General features: G+C 44.2%; 1 protein-coding gene across 3 annotated transcripts in view; it reads right to left on the reverse strand.

Annotated features, from left to right (window-relative positions):
* The window catches only part of KATNAL2 (katanin catalytic subunit A1 like 2), a 55176-nt gene that overhangs the window by 21093 nt on the left and 10367 nt on the right, over positions 1–23716 (reverse strand). The window contains exons 2-11 of one of the 3 annotated variants that reach the window (XM_032212619.1): positions 19107–19177; positions 17492–17658; positions 16301–16337; positions 14018–14129; positions 12176–12271; positions 10020–10118; positions 7666–7743; positions 6435–6533; positions 4567–4630; positions 2955–3073 (exon numbers count right to left, since the gene is read on the reverse strand). In XM_032212619.1, the coding sequence (XP_032068510.1) occupies positions 2955–3073; positions 4567–4630; positions 6435–6533; positions 7666–7743; positions 10020–10118; positions 12176–12271; positions 14018–14129; positions 16301–16337; positions 17492–17658; positions 19107–19177 (942 nt within the window). Of the gene's footprint in view, positions 1–2954; positions 3074–4566; positions 4631–6434; positions 6534–7665; positions 7744–10019; positions 10119–12175; positions 12272–14017; positions 14130–16300; positions 16338–16519; positions 16628–17491; positions 17659–19106; positions 19178–23716 lie in introns of those variants that run through there. The other 2 variants (XM_032212620.1, XM_032212621.1) reach the window with 2 other exon arrangements.

Consider the following 23716-nt stretch of genomic DNA (forward strand, 5'->3'; position numbering starts at 1 on the left):
GGCAGTTCGAATCCCTAGTGTCACGTAACGGAGTGAGTGCACATTACTTGTCCCAGCAGTTCAAAAGCATGTGAAAATGCAAATAGAAAAATAGGGACCACCTTTGGTGGGAAGGTAACAACGTTCCGTGTTCCTTTGGCATCTAGTCATGCCAGCCACATGACCACGGAGACGTCTTCGGACAGCACTGGCTCTTCGGCTTTGAAACAGAGATGTGCACCGCCCCCTAGAGTCAGGAACTAGAATGTATGTGTGAGGGGAACCTTTACCTTTACCTTATCATAGTAAAATATTGTAAGCCACCTCATTATGAGAATAGATGAGGAACATGTTAGAAATGCTGCCTTGATATGGACGTAGAAAATTATTCTTAAATCTCCACGGATCACAAAAGAGGAGAGGAAGAGCGAAGAGAGAGAAATAATCCTGTCTTTATAGTTTAAATCTTTTCACCTAAATCCTACTCAAATACGAAGGGAATAATAAGAGAGGAGAATGATTCCAGAAACAGAAGTTGAATAAAATCCTCCTATAACCGCTTGAGACTAAAATGTCCCTTTACAGCTGCATTTATGGATTTTTAAATACACTTTCATAAGCAAAAATGAATGCAAAGACAATTAAATGTTGGGTGAGCTAAATAGTTAGGTATATTTTATACACACACACCTCTCTATTTGTAGAGAGAAGCATGTGTGAAATGTACCTAAGTAAAATGTATCTAAGTATCTTCAGACAAGCCAGAGTTCTGGTGCAAATGACATGTTAAATCTTTGGTTCAGCAAAAATAATTGTGCTAGTCCTTGTGCATGTACAGCTAGTCCTCAACTTACGACCACAATTGAGCCCCAAATTTCTTTTTAAAAAAATAATAATTCTCTTATATATACCGTATTTTTTGGAGTATAAGACACACCAAAATTTTGAAGAAGCATATTAAAAAACGTTTTTACACTCTGCGATCCTCCCAAAAATGCCCCGTTTTTTGCAAAAACATGCCTGTTTTTTTCCCAACAAAGGGCATGAATTGACTTTAGGAAGCTTGTAGAGTGGTCTTGGGGGGTGGACCCCCCCAAAAAAACAAAAAAGGGCATGTATAGCCCTTAGGAGACTTATAGAGTGCTTCTGGGGGCTGGGGGGGGGAATTGAGCAAAAACCGGGCCGTTTTTTGCTCATTTCTGCCCTTCCCAGCCCACAGGAGCACCCTATAAGTCTCCTAAGGGCTATGCATGCCCTTTTTGCAAAGGGGACGGGGTTTCGGGAGGCAAAAAAATGCTGTATTCAGTGTATAAGACGCACCCAGATTTTCACCCCCTTTTTTGAGAGAAAAAGGTGTGTCTTATACTCTGAAAAATACGGTAGTTGCAGATATACATCCACATAGTGTTCTTATTTATCTTTATTACTTTTACATATTTGTTTTTCCATATAAAAGGTGAAAATATACATTCTGGATTGCTTTGTTTACCATCCCATGCACCTATTTTGTATTATCACCATCCTCTTTTTTTTCTTTTCTTTTCACCCTCCCTCGCTTCTCTACTTTCTTCCGTTCGCCTCTCCTTTCCTTGCCTCTCCCCTACTCCTCTCTTCCTCTTCCCCCTCCTACCCTCTCTCCTTCTCTTTCTATCCTTTCCCTCCTTCCTCTCCTTTCCTCTTTCTTCCTTCTCTTCCCTTTCCTCTCCTTTCCTACTCTCCTTTCCTTTCCTTTTCTGTTGTTGTGGTTATCTCTTTTCAGCTCTGAACTGGTGTATTTTCAGGATGGTATTCCCGCAAACGCTTTTACAATTTTAGGTTTGCTCTTTCCTATTCCCTTTTCTTCATTATCATACCCTTTTTTTTCCCGAGCCCCAAATTTCCGTTGCTAAGCGAGACATTTGTTCAGTGACCATGGGGATGCTGCAACCGTCGTAAATGTGAAAAACGGTCGTAAGTCGCTTTTTTCAGTGCCTTTGTAACTTTGAACTTGAGTTACAACCATTTGTCATTAAACGAAGGGTCGTAAGTGGAGAACTACCTGTATTATGAAAAAGTTACAGTAAGACATGAAGAGTCAGGCCTTTGAAATTGAATGCAGAAATTGTTATGACCACCAGAGGGTAGCAAAGAAAGGGAGAAAATTAACTCTGCTGCTCTCTAGTGGAATGTCTGGGTTTTTACAGCCCGTTTAAAAATCTCTGAATCAATATTAGGTCCACTCCATAATTTTTAACCCTGGGTGATTTTCTTGGATAATTTTGGACTTGAACTCCTAGAATCCCCTAGCAAACATGCTGGCTGAGGGAATTCTGGGGAATTGAAGTCCACGCTCAGGTGAAGAAACACTGCTCTAGAAAGTATTGGGATATGGATCATTAGTTTAGCCAATGCTTGCATTAGGGCACTGATGGCTAACCTGTTTGTTGTTGCATGGCAAAAGCGCGCATGCGTGTGCCCACACCCATAATGCAATATGTGCAAGAGCCCCTTGCCCTGCCCCCTGCGCATGTGCATGTGCATGCCAACCCACCATACTCTCCCCGCCCCCACACACGCATGCGCACGGAACCCCGTTTGCGCCACATTTTGGGTCTAGCAAGCATCCCTGCAGACTTCTGGGACAAAAAGTGGGGTGCAGGGGAGGTGCCGTACACCCCCTGTGTTCCTTCCCTATCTCCCGCATTCGTTCCCCATCCCCCATGCATGCACGTGTGACCCCCTACCCCTCCTGCGCGCATTGCGCATGTCTCCTGCATGTGCCCTCCCCCCCCGCACATGTATGGCAGAGACCTGAAAACCAGCTGGCTGGTGGGAGGCACGTGTGCTGGAGCTGAGCTGGGGCAACAGTTTGCATGCCAGCAGAGAGGGCACCAGTGCTACACGTGTGCCATAGGTCCGCCATTACGGCATTAGGGCATATCTTCGCTAATTCTCTCTTCAATTCTTTGCATAAAGAAAACAAAAGGGGTTTTTACTCTGACAAGCTTTTCTGAATCGCCTCTCCATTTGCTGACAATGGTGGAAGCGGAGATGTTGAAGAATGTTGTGTTGCATTCGGTGGCCACAGCTTTAGCCAGCAAAGTTTTCCCAGTACCTACAAGTTCAAAGAAAGGCAGTGTTTACTCTCCAGTCATCAAATGTGTGAAGAATAGTTGAAAGAATGTCTACAATATTGTGGCCCGCTAGCAGCCAACAGAGCTGACAGCAGATTCGGACAGGGAGAAGGTTGGGGAGGAAGATAGGCCAATCCTGGAGTCTGAGGAAGGCTCTGATGAGAGCTCTGTGTCAGAGGCAGAAAGGGGGCCTGAGCCATCTGACAGTTATCAGCTGCCTTCAGAGCCAGACATCAGTGAGGCAGAAGAACAGCTGGAGCCTGTTCCCAGTGTGCGCATGCTCAGAGCTGCCAGAAGAGAACAGTTAAGGAACAAGGGTAGACTCGGGAGTAAAGCCACAGGTGGACGGTGAATGGCCCCTCCCAGAGGAAATAAAAGGGGAGCGAAAGGGGAGGGGAGTTTGCAAGAGACAATTAGTTCAATTCATTAGGGTGAAGATCTGTTCCTGACTTTTAAAGCCCTACATGGTATCGGACCTGGGTACTTGAGAGACCGCCTCCTGCCAGTCACCTCCCAAAGATCTATTAGATCCCACAGACTAGGCCTCCTCCGAATTCCATCTGCCGGCCAATGTCGGCTGGCAACTCCTCGGGGGAGGGCCTTTTCTGTGGCTGCTCCGGCCCTCTGGAACAATCTCCCCGTGGAGATCCGGACCCTTACTACCCTCCTGGCCTTCCGCAAAGCAGTTAAGACCTGGCTGTTCCAGCAGGCCTGGGGCTGTTGAACCATCCAGTCCCATTCGAGGTTATGGCTGTTGTAGAATTTTAAACTGTAGTTTTATTTTATTTTTTGTATCCCCTCCCTTTTTATTGTGAGCCGCCCTGAGTCCCTCGGGAATAGGGCGGCATACAAACTTAATAAATACAATACAATAAATACAATACAATACAATACAAGTATTGTCTGCTACAGAGTGGTGTTTGGAAGATATCGGCCTGGCAGCTCTCCAAGCCTGACAAAGGTCTGTAGTTGTGAAATCTCTTGAAAGACTGTTGGCCGGGACTTTGCTGGAGAGGAATTCCCTTTAAACTAAATAAAAGGAGTTTTATCAGGATGAGGAGTCGGCTTCATGATCTTGGGAAACCTAGGTCAGAATATACTCTAGACATACTTTTCTAGACAAGAAGGACTAGGGGTGTTCCAATATCTCAGGGGTTGCCACAAAGAAAAAGGGATCAAGCTATTCTCCAAGGCACCTGAACGCAGGACAATAAGCAATGGGTGGAAATTAATCAAGGAGAGGAGCAACCTAGAACTAAGGAGAAATTTCCTGACAGAACAATTAATCAGTGGAACGACTTGCCTCCCGATGGGTATCCTGCAATGGTCATGAGTGTGGAAAGGGGTCATTTAAGGCACTGTTTTCAGTGCCGTTGTAACTTCAAGCTGTCACTAAATGAACTGTTGTAAGTCAAGGTCTCATTCATTAAGGAGATTGTCGGCATTCAGAATGAAAAAGAGTCACATATCATACCTGGAGGCCCATATAGCAGAAGTCCTTTCCAAGGAGAAAGAATGCCTGTAAACAACTGTGGGTACTGTGGAGAAATGAAAAAAAATGAAAAAGGCCATCCCTAAACAAACGGGCTGTTTGGAGCACGAAGCACATCTGGCAGGTCACTCTAGCACAGGGGTGTCAATCTCAAGGCTCGGGGGATGGATCCGGCCTGCAGGGTGCTTAGATCCGGCACATGGGGCCATCCTGGAAAGAACGATGGATCGGCCCCTGGTGCATCTGTCAGTGAAAACGGGGTTGTGGGTTCTGTTTTTGGCTGGGACAGCCTCCTGCAACCCTCTGCTAGTGAAAAGGAAGGCCGTCCCAATCCAAAATGGAGCTCAGTGCTTCATTTTCACCGGCAGAGGGTTGCAGGATGACATCCTAGTTGAAAACAGAGCGCAGAGCTCCATTTTCACTGGCAGAGGGTTGCAGGAGGCTGTCGCAGCCGAAAACGGAGCTCGGATCCAGTTTTCGCTGGCAGAGCGCACGGACCACCACAGGAACCCGACATGAGTGTCGTCAAGCTGGCCACCCCCCCCCCACCAGTAAAACACAATCCTGATGCAGCCCTCAATGAAATTTGAGATTGACACCCCTGCTCTAGCAACTCAACCAGCATTTCTTTTTAATCAGAACATGGCTATAGGGAAAACGTAGAAAATCAGGATGGCTGATTCTGTATTTTTCACTTTTATTCATTTAATGTCCCCCTCCCTTTGGGGACATCAAGCTCATTGTTAGATTTTTTTTATTTATTTGATTTTTAGCCCATCTTTAGGACTAGAACTCACTGTCTCCCACTTTCTAGCGTGATGCCTTCACCACGAGACAAAACGACCCTCAAACAAGTCCCCAAGTTAATTTTCCTTCCTTCCAAATTGCTTCCTGTTCCCCAATTTAAGTAGCATTTACAAAATCAGCAATGGTAGTTTGGAAAGAATGAAAAAAAGATTACAGATAATGTCCAACTTACAACTATTGTTCAAAGTTACAACGGCACTGAAAAAAGTGACTTACGAATGCTCCTCGCACTTAAAACCATTGCATCATCTGTGCAGTCACACGATCAAAATTCAAGGGTTTGGCAAACTGGCATGTTTTTATGACTATGATGGTGTGCCAGGGTCGTGTGATCATCACTTGCAACCTTCCCAGATGGATTCCGGCGAGCAAGGTCAATGGGGGTGAAGCCAGATTTGCTTAACGACCATGTGAGTCACTTAACAACTGCAGTGATTCGCGTAACAATCATGGCGAGAAAGGTTGTAAAATCAGGCATGACTCACTTAACAACTGCCTTTTTAGCAATGTAAATTTTTGGGCTCAACTGTGGTTGCATGTAAAGGACAGGTGGCCCTTGAGGTACGACCACAGGTGGACCCAAATTTTGGGTTCAATTGTGGCAGACAATCACAATTGAGCCCAGAATTTATGCTGTTGGATTTTATGTTGTTGAGAAATTTCTTAAGCAGGTTTTGCTCCATTTTACGACTTTTCTTGCCAACTTTGTTAAGTGAATCGGTGCAGCTGTTACGTTTGTAACCCAGTTGTAAAGTGAATCTGGCTTCCCCACTGACTTTGCTTGGTCAGAAGGTCACAAAAGGGGATCACTTCAATTGTCATAAACGTGAGTCAGCTGTCAAGCATTCGTATGTAACTCACACGGCCATGGGAAAGCTACAACGTTAAGTGTGAGAAAACGGTTCTCAGTCCTTTTTTTTCCAGTGTAACTTCAAATCGCCCCTAAATGAATAGCTGTAAGTCGAGGACTACCTGTGTATCTTGGCCATGGGAACAGAGGCCATTTGTGTGACTTTTGAAAAGGTGGCTCAGCCACTCCTTACCCTGATGGGATACACGACAGCTTCCTTGACCAACCGCTTGGCTGCGTCAAGCCCGATGATGCAATTCCACTTCACGTTGGGGCTGTCGAGATAGATATCCTGCAAGACAAGGTTTGATCTTCTTAAAAACGGGCCTCCCCATCTTCTTGTGCAAGCATAATAAACACGTAGCAAAATAAGCTCGGCCGTGCCGTGAAATCAAGGGGGGGGAGAAGCAACACGACAAAGAACAGGTGATTATGCGGATGCCATTATGGGGGAGCAGAAGGGAAGAGTCGGCTGTGGCTGAACGGTGACTTTCGGCATCTCTCTCCATTAGTCGGGCTTGGTTGGGACTGCAAGAGCTGTCACTCAGCAACAAGCTGGAAGTTCTGGCTGGCTCATCCTTCCTTTAATTCTGGGGTGTGTCCAACCTCAGCAACTTTAAGACAGAACAGAATGGAATAAAGAATAGAATAGAATATTGGAATAAAGAATAGAATGGAATAAAGAATGGAATGGAATGGAGTAGAATAGAATAGAATAATGGAATAAAGAATAGAATGGAATAAAGAATAGAATAAAATATGGGAATAAAGAATAGAATGGAATAAAGAATAGAATAGAATATTGGAATAAAGAATAGAATGGAATAGAATGGAATAGAATGGAATAGAATGGAATAGAATGGAATAGAATAGATCCACGGACTGGGAGTTGAGGATCCCTGAACTAACATATGAATGTGGGGTTCAGGCAAGATAGGTTAATGTTTAATGTTAATGTATTAATGCAGGGGTTGGCAACCTTAAACATTCAAAGAGCCACAAAGGCCCTAACCGGAAGCTCCCCATTCAGTTCTAAAGCCGACTGGAAGTCTGGTTTCCCCACCATAGAGTCTCCTCCTAGCGGGATGTCCTTTTTCCTCTGCCAACCAGAAGTCCGGTTCCTCTATCATAGAGTCTCCTAGCATGGTGTTCTTTTTCCTCTACCTGTCCTAACCGAAAGCCCTATCAATTGTGGAGCCGACCGGCGACAGGGAGCCTCAGCAGAAGGATGAAAGAGCCACATGCGGCTTCAGAGCCGCAGGTTGCTGACCCCTCTATTAATGTAATGTATCAATGTAATGAACATTAATCTATTAATGTTCCTCCTGCGTCTTCTGCTTGACTTTCAATATCAAGATGAACAGTAGGATTAGTCCCTCATTGAATGAGGCTGGAGTTCAACAACCATCCTTGGGAAAACTCACCTTGCTGACCACTGTTGCAAGCTCCCTCATTTCAGCTGTCATCCCAAGTAAGGCGCCCAAAGGTTTTAATAGCCGTTCCTAGAGAAAAGGAAAATAGACACCAGTTGCAGAAAATATTGTTTGGGTTGACTTCTGCTCTGTCCATTGTTGGCTTCCATTCTCCTACCCTAAAGATCTATATGGGAGTCCCCAACTTGCAAGTTCATTTAATGACCGTTGAAAGTTACAATGGCACAGAAAACAGTGACTTATGAACGTTTTTCACACTTATGACTTGCAACATCCCCATGGTCATGTGATCAAAATTCAAAGTTCAAAGACTTTATTGTCATTGTACATCACGTATACAACGAAATTGGTTAGCCTCTACTAGTGCAGTTCAGACCTTGTTTCAGTGGTGGGTTCCTACCGGTTTAGACCGGTTCGTCTGAACTGGTATTGGTTTGGCGGCCTTGGTCGCTGGAACCGGCAGCGAGCAAGGCCTGCCACTCCCCTGAACTGGTTCTCCTACGGTGGCACCATATTGTTTTTTGGCTCTGCGCATGCAAAACCAAAACATTTTTTGCAGAAATGTATTTTTCCCCTTTTTTTAACATTCTGCGCATGCACAGACCCATTTATGTGCAAATGTGCATGCGCGCAGACTGAACCGGCAGTAATGCCGGCGGCAACCCACCCCTGCCCTGTTTCCTGAAAATAAGACCTGCCTGGATAATAAGCCCAATCGGGCTTTTGAGTCCATGCGCTAAAATAAGCCCTCCCCCGAAAATATTGCAACACAGCAGCAGCGATGAGGTGACCACACTCACCGCCTCCTACATCTCAACAATAATAAGACTTCCCTGAAAATAAGGCCAAGTGCTTATTTCGGGGGTCAAAAGAAAATAAGACCCTGTCTTATTTTCGGGGAAACTCAGTACAGAATACAAGACATGAATGATATAAAGAATAATACAAGTAGTTAGGAAAAAAACTAGTCATACTTTACGTAGTCATACGTTTCCATATGCACGTCATATTCTGTGCAATATGTATATTGCTCTGGTGTATGATCTTATAGCATGACATATACATATTATACACTACATTGGCACCAGTGAAAGTCATCATATTAATCTGTTTGTGGTTGGCAAGCGACTCCTATTTATGACGGTCGCAGTGTCCCGGGCTCACGTGATCCTCTTTTGGGACCTTTCTGACAAACAAAGTCAACAGGGAAACCAGATTCACTTAACAACCGGGTTACTAACTTAGCAACTGCAGCGATTCACTTAACAACAGCTCGCAAGAAAAGTAAAAAAAAATGGAGCAAAACTCATTTAAGAAATTTCTCACTTTGGCAACATCAATTTTGGGCTCAGTTTTGGTCATAAGATGAGGACTACCCATAGAAATGGAGATGCAAGTATTTTGAGGAACATCTGGATCCAGTTAAGGCTGACCCTTTTCTCCTAAACAGTATATTTTCTCTTTGGCAAAGCAAAAATTATTTGGCCATCTAATTAATTTGGGGAAATTATTTAAGTGTGAGCGCGGCACTCTCATTTTGGTAAGACACAAAATAGTGTATTCTGGTTTTATATGCTGGAAGACATTCTCACACATGCACAGTTTTATTTCTAATTGAAATAATTGTTTTCAAAGAACTACCATAGTTTTCAGAGTATAAGACGCACCTTCCAACACCCCCCCCCCCGCAAAAGAGGGTGAAAATTTGGGTGTGTCTTATACACCAAATGTAGCCCCACCCTCGCCCCCACCAGAGGCCAAAAACATGAAGCATGAAGGCAGCAATGGTCTGTGGCAATCCCTGCAGCCTGGAACAGCTGATGGGGGGGTACTCTGGCAGTCCGATCCACCTGCCAATCAGCTGTGCTGAATCAGGCTGCAATAAGTGCTGAAGCTGACCTGGCTGGTCAGAGTTTGCAGCAGCAATCACATTCAGAAAGCACAGTAACTGATTCAGCAGGATTCAAAATAATCATAATATACAATACATTACCACAAGCAGGTTTTCCAAGGTAGCAGTAAATACAAGCAAAGCACAAGCAATTTCACTTTCAGTTCTCGGCTAAGCCAGGCTCCTTCCTGTCTCCTTGCTACTCACACGGCAAATTTCAAAGTCCAAATAGCCCTCATTGGCTGACTTAGTTGCTATGCCTATTCATTGGCTGACCTTGTTAGCGTGTGTCAGCTGAATACCATGGATGCTGGCAGGCGGAGGCAGAATTTTTTTCCTTCTTATTTTCCTCCCCAAAAACTAAGCTGCGTCTTATACTCCGGAGTGTCTTATACTTTGAAAAACGTGGTAATAACGTTTGCCAGCTATTGGTTAGGGGGAAAAGAACACTCACCGAAGGATCTGGATTGCAGTTAAAGCTGTGTAAGGAAATTTCACTGGACGCCCCTTTGATAGCATCCTGAATCAGCCCACGGAAGTCAATGATTTGGCCCTGCAGGAGAAGGAAACAACATTCGCTCAGCTTGGACTCTTGCAATACCTGACAGATGCAGACTTCGACGGATAATTAGAACTGCAGAAAAAACAATTGCTACCAATCTGCCTTCTGTTGAGGACTTGTATCAGTAGTGGGTTGCTGTTATCGTCGCTAGTGATGTGCACCTGACGTGCGCTGTACACACGCTTGACGTGCATATGCGTGCATGCGCAATCCACCGCCCCTGAGACATCCAGCTGCTTGTCGGGGTGCGTGCAGGTTCCGCAGCTATGTGCCCATGCGCAATGTGCCTGTTGGCATAAATACAGCTATAGAGCGCAGGTGGGCGGGCGGGCGGGCGGGCGGGCCAAACGAGTGTATCGGTATGCTCTCCACTGCTCTAGACCACTACCGGTACAGCCATACCACTCAGGACTGGCAGCAACCCACCACTGACCTGTATACTGTGTCAGGGTTTCAAATAATACACCTATAGCACACAGAACACCAAGGCAGGTCGATTCCTCACAGAAGAGTTTGATTGGATATATCATATTGGCACAGACTGGTGCGGTTTTCACCTAATTAAAAGTAAAAATTTGTCCCTTTCCCAAACAATCAGTCCCATGGTTCAATCAAGGTGCTGTCCGGTTGCTTGGGAACTTCACTCTTCCCTTCTTCAGCCACCTGTGGGAATGTCCTTGGTTCAAGGAGAAAACTATTTTGTTTTGGCTACAAAACCCCGCTATCTCTATTTCCCCCTCCCTACCTCTCAGCACCATTTTTGGCAGCACTGAAGCCTCCCAAATGGCCTTGATCAGCAGGCCAGCTTCTGAGCTGACATACTGCACGAGTCGAAAAGAGGGCTGTGAAAATATCTGCAGACCCGCTCGCATCCTGGACGTAAATTGTTTCAACTCCTACCCTCAAAATGACCCTATAGGGCACTGCACACCAGAACAACCAGACACAAGGACAGTTCTACCCCCACCCCTCCATGCCATCACTCGGCTAAACAACTAATTCCCACAACACTGTCAAACTATTTGGTAAGACTGTATTACTATTACTATTAATCTTCTCATCTTTCCTATTACTTATCTCCTTTTCTACATATGGCTATAGCTTTGTTGCTTGGACTTTTACGATTTATATTGTTTTATTTAGTTTCCTAGTATGATTTATGTTCATTGCTTATTTAGTATCCTGTGACTATCACTAAGTGTTGTATTTTATGATTTATGAAGAATGTATTTTTATGATGACTATGATCATGTTTTATCCCTTATAGCTTTTATGTACAATGTGAGCTCATGCACTAAAGACAAATTCCTTGTCTGTTCAGTCACACTTGGCCAATAAAGAATTCTATTCTATTCTATTTTATTCTATTCTATTCCTGTACTATACTATACTATACTATACTATACTATACTATACTATACTATACTATACTATACTCTATTCTGCAGTGAACCAAAATATATCAAGCTAAACCAGAGAAGAAACCACTATTGATACCAAAGGCCAGAGTTGATCATCCAAAGTTATTCAACCATAGCAACTTCAAGTATTTTTATGAATACAAGTAGTCCTTGACTTACAGTTCATTTAGTGACCGTTTGAAGTTACAACAGTACTGAAAAAAATGACTTATGACCATTTTTCTCACTTATGAATGTTGCAGCATCCCCATGATCATGTGATTTATATTTGGATGCTTGACAACCGATTCACATCTATGACGGTTGAGTGTCCTGGGGTCATGTGATCCCCTTTTGCAAACTTCTGACCAGCAAAGTCAACGGAGAAGCCAGATTCACTTAACAATGGTGTTACTAATTTAACAACTGCAGTGATTCACTTAATAAAGGCGGCAAGAAAAATCGTAAAAAGGGGCAAAACGCACTTAACAAATTTGTTGCTTAGCAATATAAAATTTTGGGCTCAATTGTGGCCGTAAGTCGAGGACTATTTATATATTAAATAACACTCAAGATGTCTGCAAGTCTTTCCCCTTGGACACCTTAACGTTACATAAGACCCTTAATGTTTGTAGAATTTTGACTAACTCTTTTAGAATGAGGTCCTTCTCCATCTCCTTTATGGATTGCAGATACATTTAAACCAAATTCCGATGCGACCCGACTTAAAGGACCTTCGTTCTCCTGTAAGGGGAATATATATATATATTTTGAAGTTAGTGAGAGCCAGTTTGGTCTAGTGATTAAGGCACCAGGTTACAAAGTGGGGGAACCGTGAGTTCAAGTCCCATCTTAGCCATGAAAGCTGGCCAGGTGACTTTGGGCCGATCACCAGGAGGCTCGGAGTTCTAGTTCTGCCTTAACCATGAAAGTCAGCTGGGAGACTTTGGGCCAGTCACTCTCTCCCAGCTCAACTCCACCTCACGGGGTTGTTGTTGTGAAAAAACAAAAAGGAGAAGGTATATTGGAAACATACACCATCTTGAGTTATTTTATTATTATTATTAGCAACAACAGAATTGTATTACAGCGGCCAGTTGTTTCGCCGGATTTGGCATTGATTACTAGTTGGGCCCCACCCAGGGGCCTAGGACGTCGTAATGTATTTTCGTAATATGCGTGCAGATCCAAGAAGTGCAGCTTTTTGCATTTGACTGATGGTGATTTTGTCAATTTTTAACTGTTTTAAATGTAATTCCAGTGCTTTTGGAATAGCACCCAGTGTGCCAATTACCACTGGAATTACCACTGCTGGTTTGTGCCATAGTCGTTGAATTTCGATTTTTAAGTCCTGGTATTTCATAACAACCCGTATCAACCATTAACACCAGTCAATAGTATCTGTTCTGCTTTTTTTTAATGTTCAGTTGACTGAGCTTCATGTTTAATGAATAAAGTGTAATAATAATGACGAATCGTCATTTGGAGCACAACACGCCAGATATCACGGTTGTAGATGGCCAAAGGGTGCGGTTTATTGATATCGCTGTTCCAGGAGATGCCAGAGTCGAAGAAAAAGAACTAGAAAAAATAGTAAAATATCGCAACCTGGTCATCGAAACTAGCCGATTATGGATGAAGCATATAACAGTGATACCCATTGTCATCGGGGCACCATGTCCAAGAATTTTAAAAAAGACTTCCACAAATTGCAGCTTCCTGCAATAACACCAGCGAAACTGCAAAAACCTGAGCTACTCGGAACATCGTATATTGTAGGACACTGGCAGCAATCCGTATCAACCATTAGCACCAGTCACTGGTATTTGTTCTGCTTTTTTAATGTTCAGTTGGCTGAGTTTAATGAATAAAGTATATAATAAATAATAATAATGTGGAATACAAATAAATAACATACTAAATAATTTTAAAATATCGCTTCGTAGATAGTCCTGACTTGCAATCAGTGGTGGGTTGTACTTATTGTCACTACCGTTTCACTGATCGTGCGTGTGCACGATCCGTTCGTTCGCCTGCCTGACTCGTGCTGCATGTGCGTGCACAATCCATCTCCCCCTGCAACCGCCAGCTGATTGTCGGGACTTGCGCAGGTGGCGCACACTGTGCACATGCACAATTTGCCTTTTGCCGTAAAAACAGGCGTAGAGTGCAGGCGGGCCAAAAGAGCCACCGTACCGGTTTGCTCTCAGCTGCTCCGGGCCACTACCGGTTCTACCGAACCGGGCCGAACCGCCAGCAAAACCCACCTCTGCTTGCAACCATTCATTTAGTCATAAAGGCCCTGAAAAAAGTGACTCGCAACCAGTCCTTGCACTTAAGACTGTCACAGCATCCCCACAGTCACGTGATCAAAATTCAGGCACCTGGCATGTATTTATGATGGTTGCGGCGTCCAAAGAAGGTCGTTTGTGACTTTCCCAGCTGGCTCCTGACAAGTGAAAGCAGCAGAGAAGCGAAAAGGAGTTTTACCTGCTTCGAGTTTTCTTTGAGCTCTGCTACTCTTCTGGGTGACACTTTGGACTGGGGTCTCCCCTGATGTTGGCTAATCTTGGGAAGAGTCCGGCATGTGCCGCTGGGGGCCCTAGATGGGAAAAACCGGATTGTAGTTGAGCACGTTTCTTAAAGAGGAAAAGATTTAAGGCCCGGGTCATGGATGGTGTGTGTGCGTGCATGCGCGCGTGTGTGCGTGCTGTCAATTAAAGTCCCAGTGGTTGCCACAATAAGGCAATAAAAGCCCCTCCCTTTAAATCTCTATGACAGGGATGTCAAACTCAATTTCATGGAGGGCCGCGCCAGGGCGGTGGTTGACTTCGGGAGCGTGGGAATGGCCAACTGGGTGGGCGTGGCCAGCTTGACTCCACTCCCTAAACTGCTGGCATGTTTCCTCTTCGCATTGGGTAGACTAGGCTGAAGCGATGTGGATAGACTGGGCCAAAACGACACAGGCCAGCCCCTTACATTTACCAGGATGGTCCTGCGGGCCAGATTTGACCACATGGTGGGCTGGATCCAGCCCTGGGCCTTGAGTTTGACACCCCTGGTCTATGGAGATTCTCAGTCCTCCAGATCATGTTTGTCCCAAAGGATATACAGTACAGGTAGTACAGTGCAGTGAACCATGTGCAGATCTGTACATTGGGGAAATAAAACAACCACTTCATAAAAGCATGGCACAACATAAGAGAACAAATGCATCAGGACTAGATTCAGCAGTCCATCTGCATTTAAAAGACAAAAGGGCACTCTTTTGAAGATGGCAAAACCCACATTTTGGACAGAGAGGACCGCTGGTTTGAAAGAGCAGTCAAAGAGGCCCCATCTATGTCAAAATTGAACAACCCTCTCTCAACAGAGTGGGAGGGATACGACATTATCTATCTCCAGTCCACAACACAGTCCTTCCAAGAAGGCAGCACACCCATTTTCACCACTCAAAGTAACCCTGTGGACACAAACCTCCAAATGGGCTCAACAACTTTCTAAAAGGATGCAAAGGATCAGCTGTCTGTAAGGAATATAAATCCTTCCATTCCCCACCATCCAGTCAGAGTTTCTTGGATGAGAAGCAAAATGTCCAAAGAAAAAAAAGCAGAAAGTCCAGTTGCCTCTTGAAAAAAGCACCTTTGGGACCCCTCCCTTCAATTTTTCTTTCTTTCAACAACCCTGTAATCCCTTTCATCGGGGTGGAGTTGGAGAGATTGAGCAGAGCTTGAGCATTTACTGGCCAGATTCTCTTCTTGATGCCTATAGGGAGCTCACAGCAGATATTTTCTCTTTGCACCCAGAGAGAGAAATATCTGCCGCTATATCTCCCTATATCTCCCCAGCCCCCAGGAGCTCTCTGAAAGCCTCCATAAAGGTATGCACAGCCATTTTGGTGAAGGGGCAGGGCTTCAGGAGGCAAAAAATGCTGTATTTGGTGTATAAGACGCACCCAGATTTTCAGCCTCTTTTTTGGGGGGGAAAAGTGCGCCTTATATTCCAAAAAATATGCTTTTTTCACTCCTGGTCGCAGCCGAATCCCTTATGCCACCAGACTTGAAATTTTGGGTTTAGACAACTTAGAAGTACACCGCTTTCGGTCTGACCTAAGCGTGGTACATAAAATTATCTGCTACAATGTCCTATCTTTCAATGACTACTTTAGCTTCAACCACAACAATACACAAGCACACAATAGATACAAACTCAAGGTAAACCGCTCCAAACTCGATTGCAGAAAATACGACTTCAGCAACAGAGTGGTCAACGCCTGGAATGCTGTACCTGACTCTGTGGCTTCTTCCCCAAACCCCCAAAACTTTAACTTTAGACTGCCTATTGTCGACCTCACCCCATTCCTAAGAGGTCCGTAAAGGGGGCATGCATAAGCGCACCAATGTGCCTACCGTCCCTGTCCTAATGTTTCCTTTTATTCCTATTCATTTCATGTATCCATAATCATGTTTATACTTATATCTGTTATCTAATATATGCTTGATGAAAATAAATAAATAATAAATAAATATAAAGTATCTATCTATCATCTATCTATCTATCTATCTATCTATCTATCTATCTATCTATCTATCTATCTATCTATCTATCTATCCATCCATCCATCTACCCACCCACCCACCCATCTACAAGACTTAATATGTTGAATGCAACACCATTTGCATTTCAGAAATGGGGAAAAAATTAAATGAATCAATAAAAGTGGCTACTAAAGAATTATTACCTAATGCCATCCAGCGGCTGCATTTCTCTTACCTTTTTGCTTTCCCTCCACTTCTTGATTTATTGTCTACTGTGAAAGAGAAAAAAAGACAGCATTTAAAATTTAAAAAGGAAAAAAAAATACTCTGAACAGAAGCAAAGAAGTTCTCAAGTTTGCTGTGTGTGTGCGTGTGTCTGAGAGAGGGGGGGAGGGAGGGAGGGAGGGGGTTTCTGGTTTATTGAACTCAATGCCCACTGCTACACCATACCTACATGAATTTAGAAGGAGAAAGGCCAACATTTATTCCAGATGAATATTCCAAGGAACTTGGACTGTATGCAGTAAAAATCCGGAAAGAACCTGTTGCACAGTTATCTTGCCCAAAGCAAACACAAATGCAAGGCAGCTGACAGGAAAGGAGTTCAATTAAGTGAGTGTTTCCCAAACTTAGCACGTATGGACTTCGAATCCCAGAATTCCACAGCCAACATGGCCATTGCTAAGGATCCTGGAAGTTGAAGTCCATACATCTTATAATAGGGAAATATTTGATTAGATGATCTTCAAGGTCCCTTGAAAATCTTGATGCCACAATTCTCGTCTTTCATTTGGCATGTAAACTGGCTGGGTGACTTTGAGCTAATCACCAGGAGCTTGGGAGTTCTAGTCCTGCCTTAGGCATGAAAGCCGGCTGGATGACTTTGGGCTGATCATCAGGTGACTCTGAGTTCTAGCCCCGCCTTAGGCATAAAAACCAGCTGGGTGTCTTTGGGCTGATCACCAGGAGCTTCTGAGTTCTAGTATGATATTGGGAATGAAAGCAGCTGGGTGACTTTGGGACAATCATCAGGAGACAGTAAGTTCTAGTGCCCCCCTCCCCTTAGGCATGAAAGCCTGCTGGGTGACTTTGGGACAGTCACTCTTTCTCAGTCCAACCCACCTCACAGGGTTGTTGTGGTGGCAAAAAAAAAGGAAGAGGAAGGAGTATGTACATTCACCGCTTTGAGTGATAAAGTTGGGTTAAAAATCAAATAAATAAATAAAATGAGCCACACCGATATGCGTTCCTGCTCCACCATGTAGGGAGGCCAATATTCAAGAAGTATGAAATTCAGTGGCAAACCATTCTCACTTTTAAACAGGGTTCCTTTGCAGGTGGAAGTTGGGAGGGAAGAGGCATTAAGTATTAGTGGCAGCGACAACATTTAAAACACAAAAAGTTCTTTCTGAGCAACGCAACGTACTGGTGTCGACAACTTTCCTGGTAATCTTGGGGTACTTTTGGAACTTGACATAGTAGTAGCTTTCATATTCCATCAAAATGGTCTCCAGATCAACGTTGTCGCACACTTCAAAACGGCGCAACCCACATTTTGTTTCCTGTTCCAGTGCACTAGCAGCATCTACATACCTGGAAGTGACAGATTTAGAAAGTTTCAGTGTGTGATTAAGGATTGAGGATGGTCGTCATTTATGACACGAGTTTTATACAGGAAAAAAAGAGAGGAAAAAGCATAAAAACAGGATCAGGATTGCCGTGCAGGAATCGACTATTTCTGCATTGTTTGCATATGTGTTAGATTTCAGGTCCCTATCATGCTGAGTCAGATTGGCTGGGACTGATGGGAGCCCTCAGTCAATCCGGTACCGCTATGTACCGAATTGTTGTACGTATAAGGCAAGAGGTCAGCCCAATTATCTTGTTGATAATTGACATAGCATCTAAGATACTGCTCTAGAATTGAGTTAGCCCTTCACAAGCCCCATTTGCCTGCGGATGGTGGGCGGAGCTTAGACCCTGGCCGAAGCCTATTAACTTTAGAAACAACTTCCAGAAGCGGGAGGTGAATTGGACCTGCCCTATGCATGTGATCATTAATCAACTGCATAAAAATGGCTGGTGCCCCTTACAGTACTCCCGAATGGGAGTACTCTAAACTGGAAGCACCCCCAGAGGGCAGTTGAAAGCGGTCTTCCACTCATCCCCTGCTTTTATGCAGACTCTGTAGTATGCCTCCCTTAAATCCAATTTTGTGAAAAACTTTCCCTTTGTCAAGTGAGCTAACATGTCCTTCATGAGGGGTAAGGGGTCCACGTTTTTCCACGCAAATGCCATTGAGGTTTTTGTAATTTACACATAAGCGAAGAAAGCTGAACTTCATTATCAGACACTCTATGAAGTTCACTTATGGCAACTATTAGAGCACTGGTCCTCAAACTACGGCCTGTGGGTTGGATATGGCCCGCAAATGCAAAGTATCTGGCGCGCGGAGTGGTGGGATTCAGCCCTGTTCCTCGCGCCGCCTCTCACCGTCAGCGTTATATTCCAGTGAGCATCCACTCCAGCTGCACTTCTGGTTAGTTATTTCACTGGTTGAGATGCACTTCTGATCACACCGCTGCTGCCGAAGGTAAGGCCGAAGGGTGCTGAGGAGGACCAGCTGAGTGAGGGGTGATCTCGCCAGTGCAGCCACGTGATCCAGGGCCAGTGGGTGATTAGGGAAGGGGCTGCTGCTGACTTGAAAAGCAGCTCTGCTGCCAGCTTGTAAAGTAGTGCTTTAAAAGTCTTTAAAAATGCTTTAAAAACAGCCTTTCAGGATGTTTTTCACAGCCATGTGATCCAGGACCGGTGGGTGAGTAGGGGAGGGGCAAGTACAGCAAGGACAAAGGCAAAATGGACTGCTAAATTGGCCATGCCCACCCAGTCACATGACTACCTAGCTGCGCCCACCCAGACAGCCCGGGCCCCCAACAGTCTGAGGGACCGTGAATCGGCCCCCTGTTTAAAAAGTTTGAGGACCACTGAATTAGAGTTTTGTAATATGTTGTTGGCTACCTTTAAAGCCAATTAATGCTTACCCTTCTTCCGTTAAATAATGTAAAATCAAAATAAGGAGATTTTTGCGCCGGGCTTCTGTTCGTATGTGTTCCTAGGAAACAAAAAAAGAAAATAATAACATATATGGCTCTATAAAGCATGCATTGATGACTCTAGATCAGGGGTGTCAAATTCAAGGCCCGCAGGCACGATCCGGCCCTCGAGGTGCTTAGATCTGGCCTGCAAGGCCTCCCTGGAAACATTGAAAGACCAGCCCGCAATGCCTCTGCCAGCAAAAACAGAGCAATCAGGCATAGGACATGAGAGAAAGGTGGTGAATAAGAGACGAGGATGACCAACAGAAAGGTGGATGGGCTCACCTTACAGTGGGACACTGCTGGAAAACAGTGAAGGACCAGGTTGCCATGGAGAAAAACTATTTATGGGATTGCTAAAAGTGAGCAGTAAATCTGATGGCACATAATCCAATCAATCAATCAATCAATCAATCAATCAATCTGTTGGAAGAAATATCCATCTGGTTCAGTTCCAAGCCGGGAGAAAGGCACAGGAGACAAAATGGAGACTGGAGGTGGATTGTAAAGATGGTTTATGATGAAGCAGAACCAGCAATCACATGGTTCTAGTTTAGCTGAGCACATGGAATTCAGAGTGGGTGTCTTTTATAATCTCTCTTGGGTTTTGCACTTGAGCTTCCTGTTCCTGTGCAAGAACAGGTATTCTATTGGTTGTTGTCAGACTCCCATGGGGCCATGTAAAGGTCATAGCTGGCTATGTAGGTTGTCTGAGCTCCCCGGTTTGGTTGAAGTTTCTGAGGGTGATGCAATGAAAGGGCGTTGGGCAATTCCTATTGTGGCTGAGGGATCATCCTATCATTGTTGGAACGTGGGTGAGGGTATTTGCTTATGAACAGAGCTATCTTCCTCTTTATCTCTTAAGTGCTGACATCTGTTGAGGGCTATTACGAAAGGTGGGGCTACATTCTTCTCTCCAAGAGCATATTTGTCAGTCGTGCCTCTTTCAAAATCCAAGAAAGGAAACCCCCAACTCCATTGGTTTAGAGAAAAGGTAGTTTTACTAGATGTAAAGTGATAGCAATGAAAGTAAAGCAAGATCTGAGGCTAAAGGTGCAAAATTGTACATATCAAAAGTTTACCCAAATCCCTCCCCTCAACAATCTCAAGCTGAATGTCCAATCTGCAGCCTCCAAGGCTGTCATGTGCATCTTCAGGTGGCTTCATCCATCTGGTATGCAGAGACGGCTGTCCTTGACCAGACCTAAACAAGTCCATTCAGCATGTGCAGAAGATGGTGAGAATCAAAGCTCCCTCTTCATCCCAAGACATCTCCACCAGCGCACTTCCCCTCCCAAATACTGAAAACCTCTCATCCCCCTGTTACTATGGCAGCCGATAGCAAGCAAGCGGTATAGAGGTCGACATTAATTCTCCCTTTAGGGAAATATAATATTCTGACTTTTTAATATTTCCTAAAATATTTCATTCTTCTAGGAGAGGGGTGGGTGCTAACTTTCTACCAATCAATCGATCAATCAATCAATCACCTGAAATAAACATTCTATCCTCTGCGGGCTTCTAAATCACAGCACTTATCCTCAGCAAGATAATCCTCTTTTACTTGACAATATATAAACTATTCACTATTCGGAGTCAACTTCCCTAATACAATAAGCAAGAATTTCTTAGGGACTGGAGCACCACCTAGTGGCTCTAAGTGGAAACCCTAATTTTTATTTCAACGCCGTTTAGAAAATTAGTGTTTTAATACTGGAAAAGTTGGAAGAAAGAGGTCAGCCAGCAGCAAGGTGAATTAACTCAATTGCAGCAGCCATGGGGGCATCACTGAAAGATCTGAAGGGCCAGACTGGGAGACAGATCTATCCGCATTGACTTGATGGCACATCAATCTGGCAAGCATAAACTGAGTTAAGAACCATAATTTCTCAGGATAGTCTCAGCAGCCAAGGGTTAGAAGGCAGGAAAAGGGAAACTATATTTTAATGGGCTCTCAAAGATCACCGGGACTTAAGCTAAAATCCGAATAAAATAAGAAGAAAAATGAAGCTAAACTTGGAAGATTCAGAAGATTTTCTGAATGAAGATCATTACTTTCTGGATCATGGAAAATTTCTGCAGCCACATCGCAAGCAGTGACAGCGCCAAACAAGACATATATTTGTTGGAAGAAATATACTTCTGGGTTCAGTTCCAAGTGGGGAGAAAGACACTGGAAACATGGCGGCTGCTTGGAAAGATGATTTAATGGTGGACAGGACCACATCAGTGGTGGGATTCAAATTTTTTTACTACCAGTTCTGTGGGTGTGGCTTCATGGGCATGGCAGGGGAAGGATACTTGAAAATCCCCATTCCCTCCCCACCCCACTAACCTGCTTTCCTGCTCTGTTCTCCTGTTTAGGGCAACAAAAGAAGATTAGCCGGGACGCTGGGAGGCAGTGAGGGCAGGGTCAGCCTATTTACCGGTTCTCCAAACTACTCAACATTTCCGCTACGGGTTCTCCAGAACCTGTCAGAACTGGCTGAATGCCACCTCTGGACCACATGCATTGAAGATGTTGGGCGAAGAAAAAAAAGGGAAGAGATGCTGAGTGCACCCTGTGTTTTATACCCTCTCTGGGCTTTTGAATTTGAGCTTGTATTCTGATTGTCAGGCTCCCATGGGTCCATGCAGGGGCAACTCTATAGGCTGTCCTGAATTCCAGGCTTGGTTGAGCCTTGCTGGGTGATGTAATCCTCCCAGGTGCCATGTGGTGAGATGGATAGAGGGCTAATCCTATCATGTCCTGAGGGCCATGTCTTAATCCCATCACCCTGGAGTTGAAGGGGGCAGGGAGATGTTTTGTCTTTAAAAACACATTTCTCCTTTTCTCATCCAGGGAAATATAATATTCTCCCTTTTTAATATTTCCTAGAATATTTAATTCCTCTAGGAGAAGGGTGGGTGCTAACGTCCTACAATAAGAAGAAAAATGAAGCTAAATTTTGAAGATTCGGAAGATTTTCTGAATGAAGATCATTACTTTCTGGATCATGCCAAATTTCTGGAGCAGCATCGCAAGCAGTGACAGAGCCAAACAAGTCATAGTATGTTGTGGTTGTGGTGACAAAAGGGAAATAAAGGGAGGGATGCTGGCAAAACAGAAATGGGTACTTCTTACAAGGATTTAAATGCAAAGAGGAATAATAACCCAAACACTTGATTTATCCCCTTTTCATCATCCGTCGAACTCTCTCTATGGGAGAAACTGCTGTCTGCAAAGGACTGTCTCTCTTTTCAAGTCTTTGTTCTGTTGGAAGAAATATCCATCTGGGTTCAGTTCCAAGTGGGGAAAAAGACATTGGATTCATGGAAGTTGCTTGGAAAGGTTTTAACGGTGGACAGGATCACATGCCTTGAAAATGTTGGGTGAAGAAAAATAAAAGGACCCGAGATGCTGAGAGTGCCTTTATGCCCTCTCTGGGCTTTTGAATTTGAGCTTATATTCTGATTGGTTGTCAGACTCCCATGGGGGCCATGCAGGGACAACTGTGTAGGCTGTGTTAAGTCCTAAGCTTGGTTGATTTTTGCTGGGTGATGATGTAATGCAGTGGTTCCCAAACTTGGCAACTTTAAGACTTGTGGACTTCAACTCCCAGAATTCTCCAGCCAAGCAGAGCTGGCTGGAGAATTCTGGGAGTTGAAGTCCACAAGTTGCCAAGTTTGGGAACCACTGATGTAATGCAAGGGCTTTGGGATTCCTATTATGGCTTTGCCTGAAGGAGGCAAATCTTTGTTATGTAGAATAGACTGGCCCAGGCCTTAATGGCCCATTGACAAAGGTGGGAAGGCCCCTAAGTTTCCTCCTCCCTTAGGGGAAATATTCTGCCCTTTTAATATTTTCTAATATATTTCATTTTTCTAGGAGAAGGGTGGGTGCTAACTTCCTATAGTTCCTTGCCAGTTTTGAACCGTTATTCGCTCCCATCTCTAGCTAGAATTTATACTACATTCTTTCCTCTGTGTATTATGACATCAACGCTGCAGTGGTTTGTAAATTGCAATATAATTTGAGAATTTAGGAAACCATTTTGCAGATAATACGAATAATCCTTGACAAACACAAAACATAAAGGAGCCTGCCCACTACAGTTGTATGTCATTGTGGTCGTAAAATGGGTTGGTCACATGATCGATAAATTGGACCATAGTTTTTTGTGGTGGTCATTAAGTGAACACATGGTCATAAAGCAAGCCAATGATTCGCGGTGGGCTCTTGTTAAAAATCAGTTTTCAGCAAAACATCAGTGTGTGGTCACGTGATCGCAGGAGGCTGCAAATAGTCACAAACATGGCAGTGTTGCTCAGTGCCCGGAGTTCGGTCACCTGACTGCAGAGGGTGCCCATTGGGACTTCGAATCTGAATTAGTGTCCCCATTTTCAGGTTGGTTGCAACTTTGAATCATTGTTAAGTGAGCGGTTAAAACTCAAGGACTACCTATATAGTACACGCTATCCAAATCATGTTAACCAATGAGTAAGCTGCGTGTTATCCTTAGTGAAGTGTGTAAAGCAGAACCTGCACTTCCTGCATAGGATGAGAACACACCTTT

This window comes from Thamnophis elegans, chromosome 3 (genome assembly GCF_009769535.1).
Source record: "Thamnophis elegans isolate rThaEle1 chromosome 3, rThaEle1.pri, whole genome shotgun sequence".
Lineage (NCBI taxonomy): Eukaryota > Metazoa > Chordata > Lepidosauria > Squamata > Colubridae > Thamnophis > Thamnophis elegans.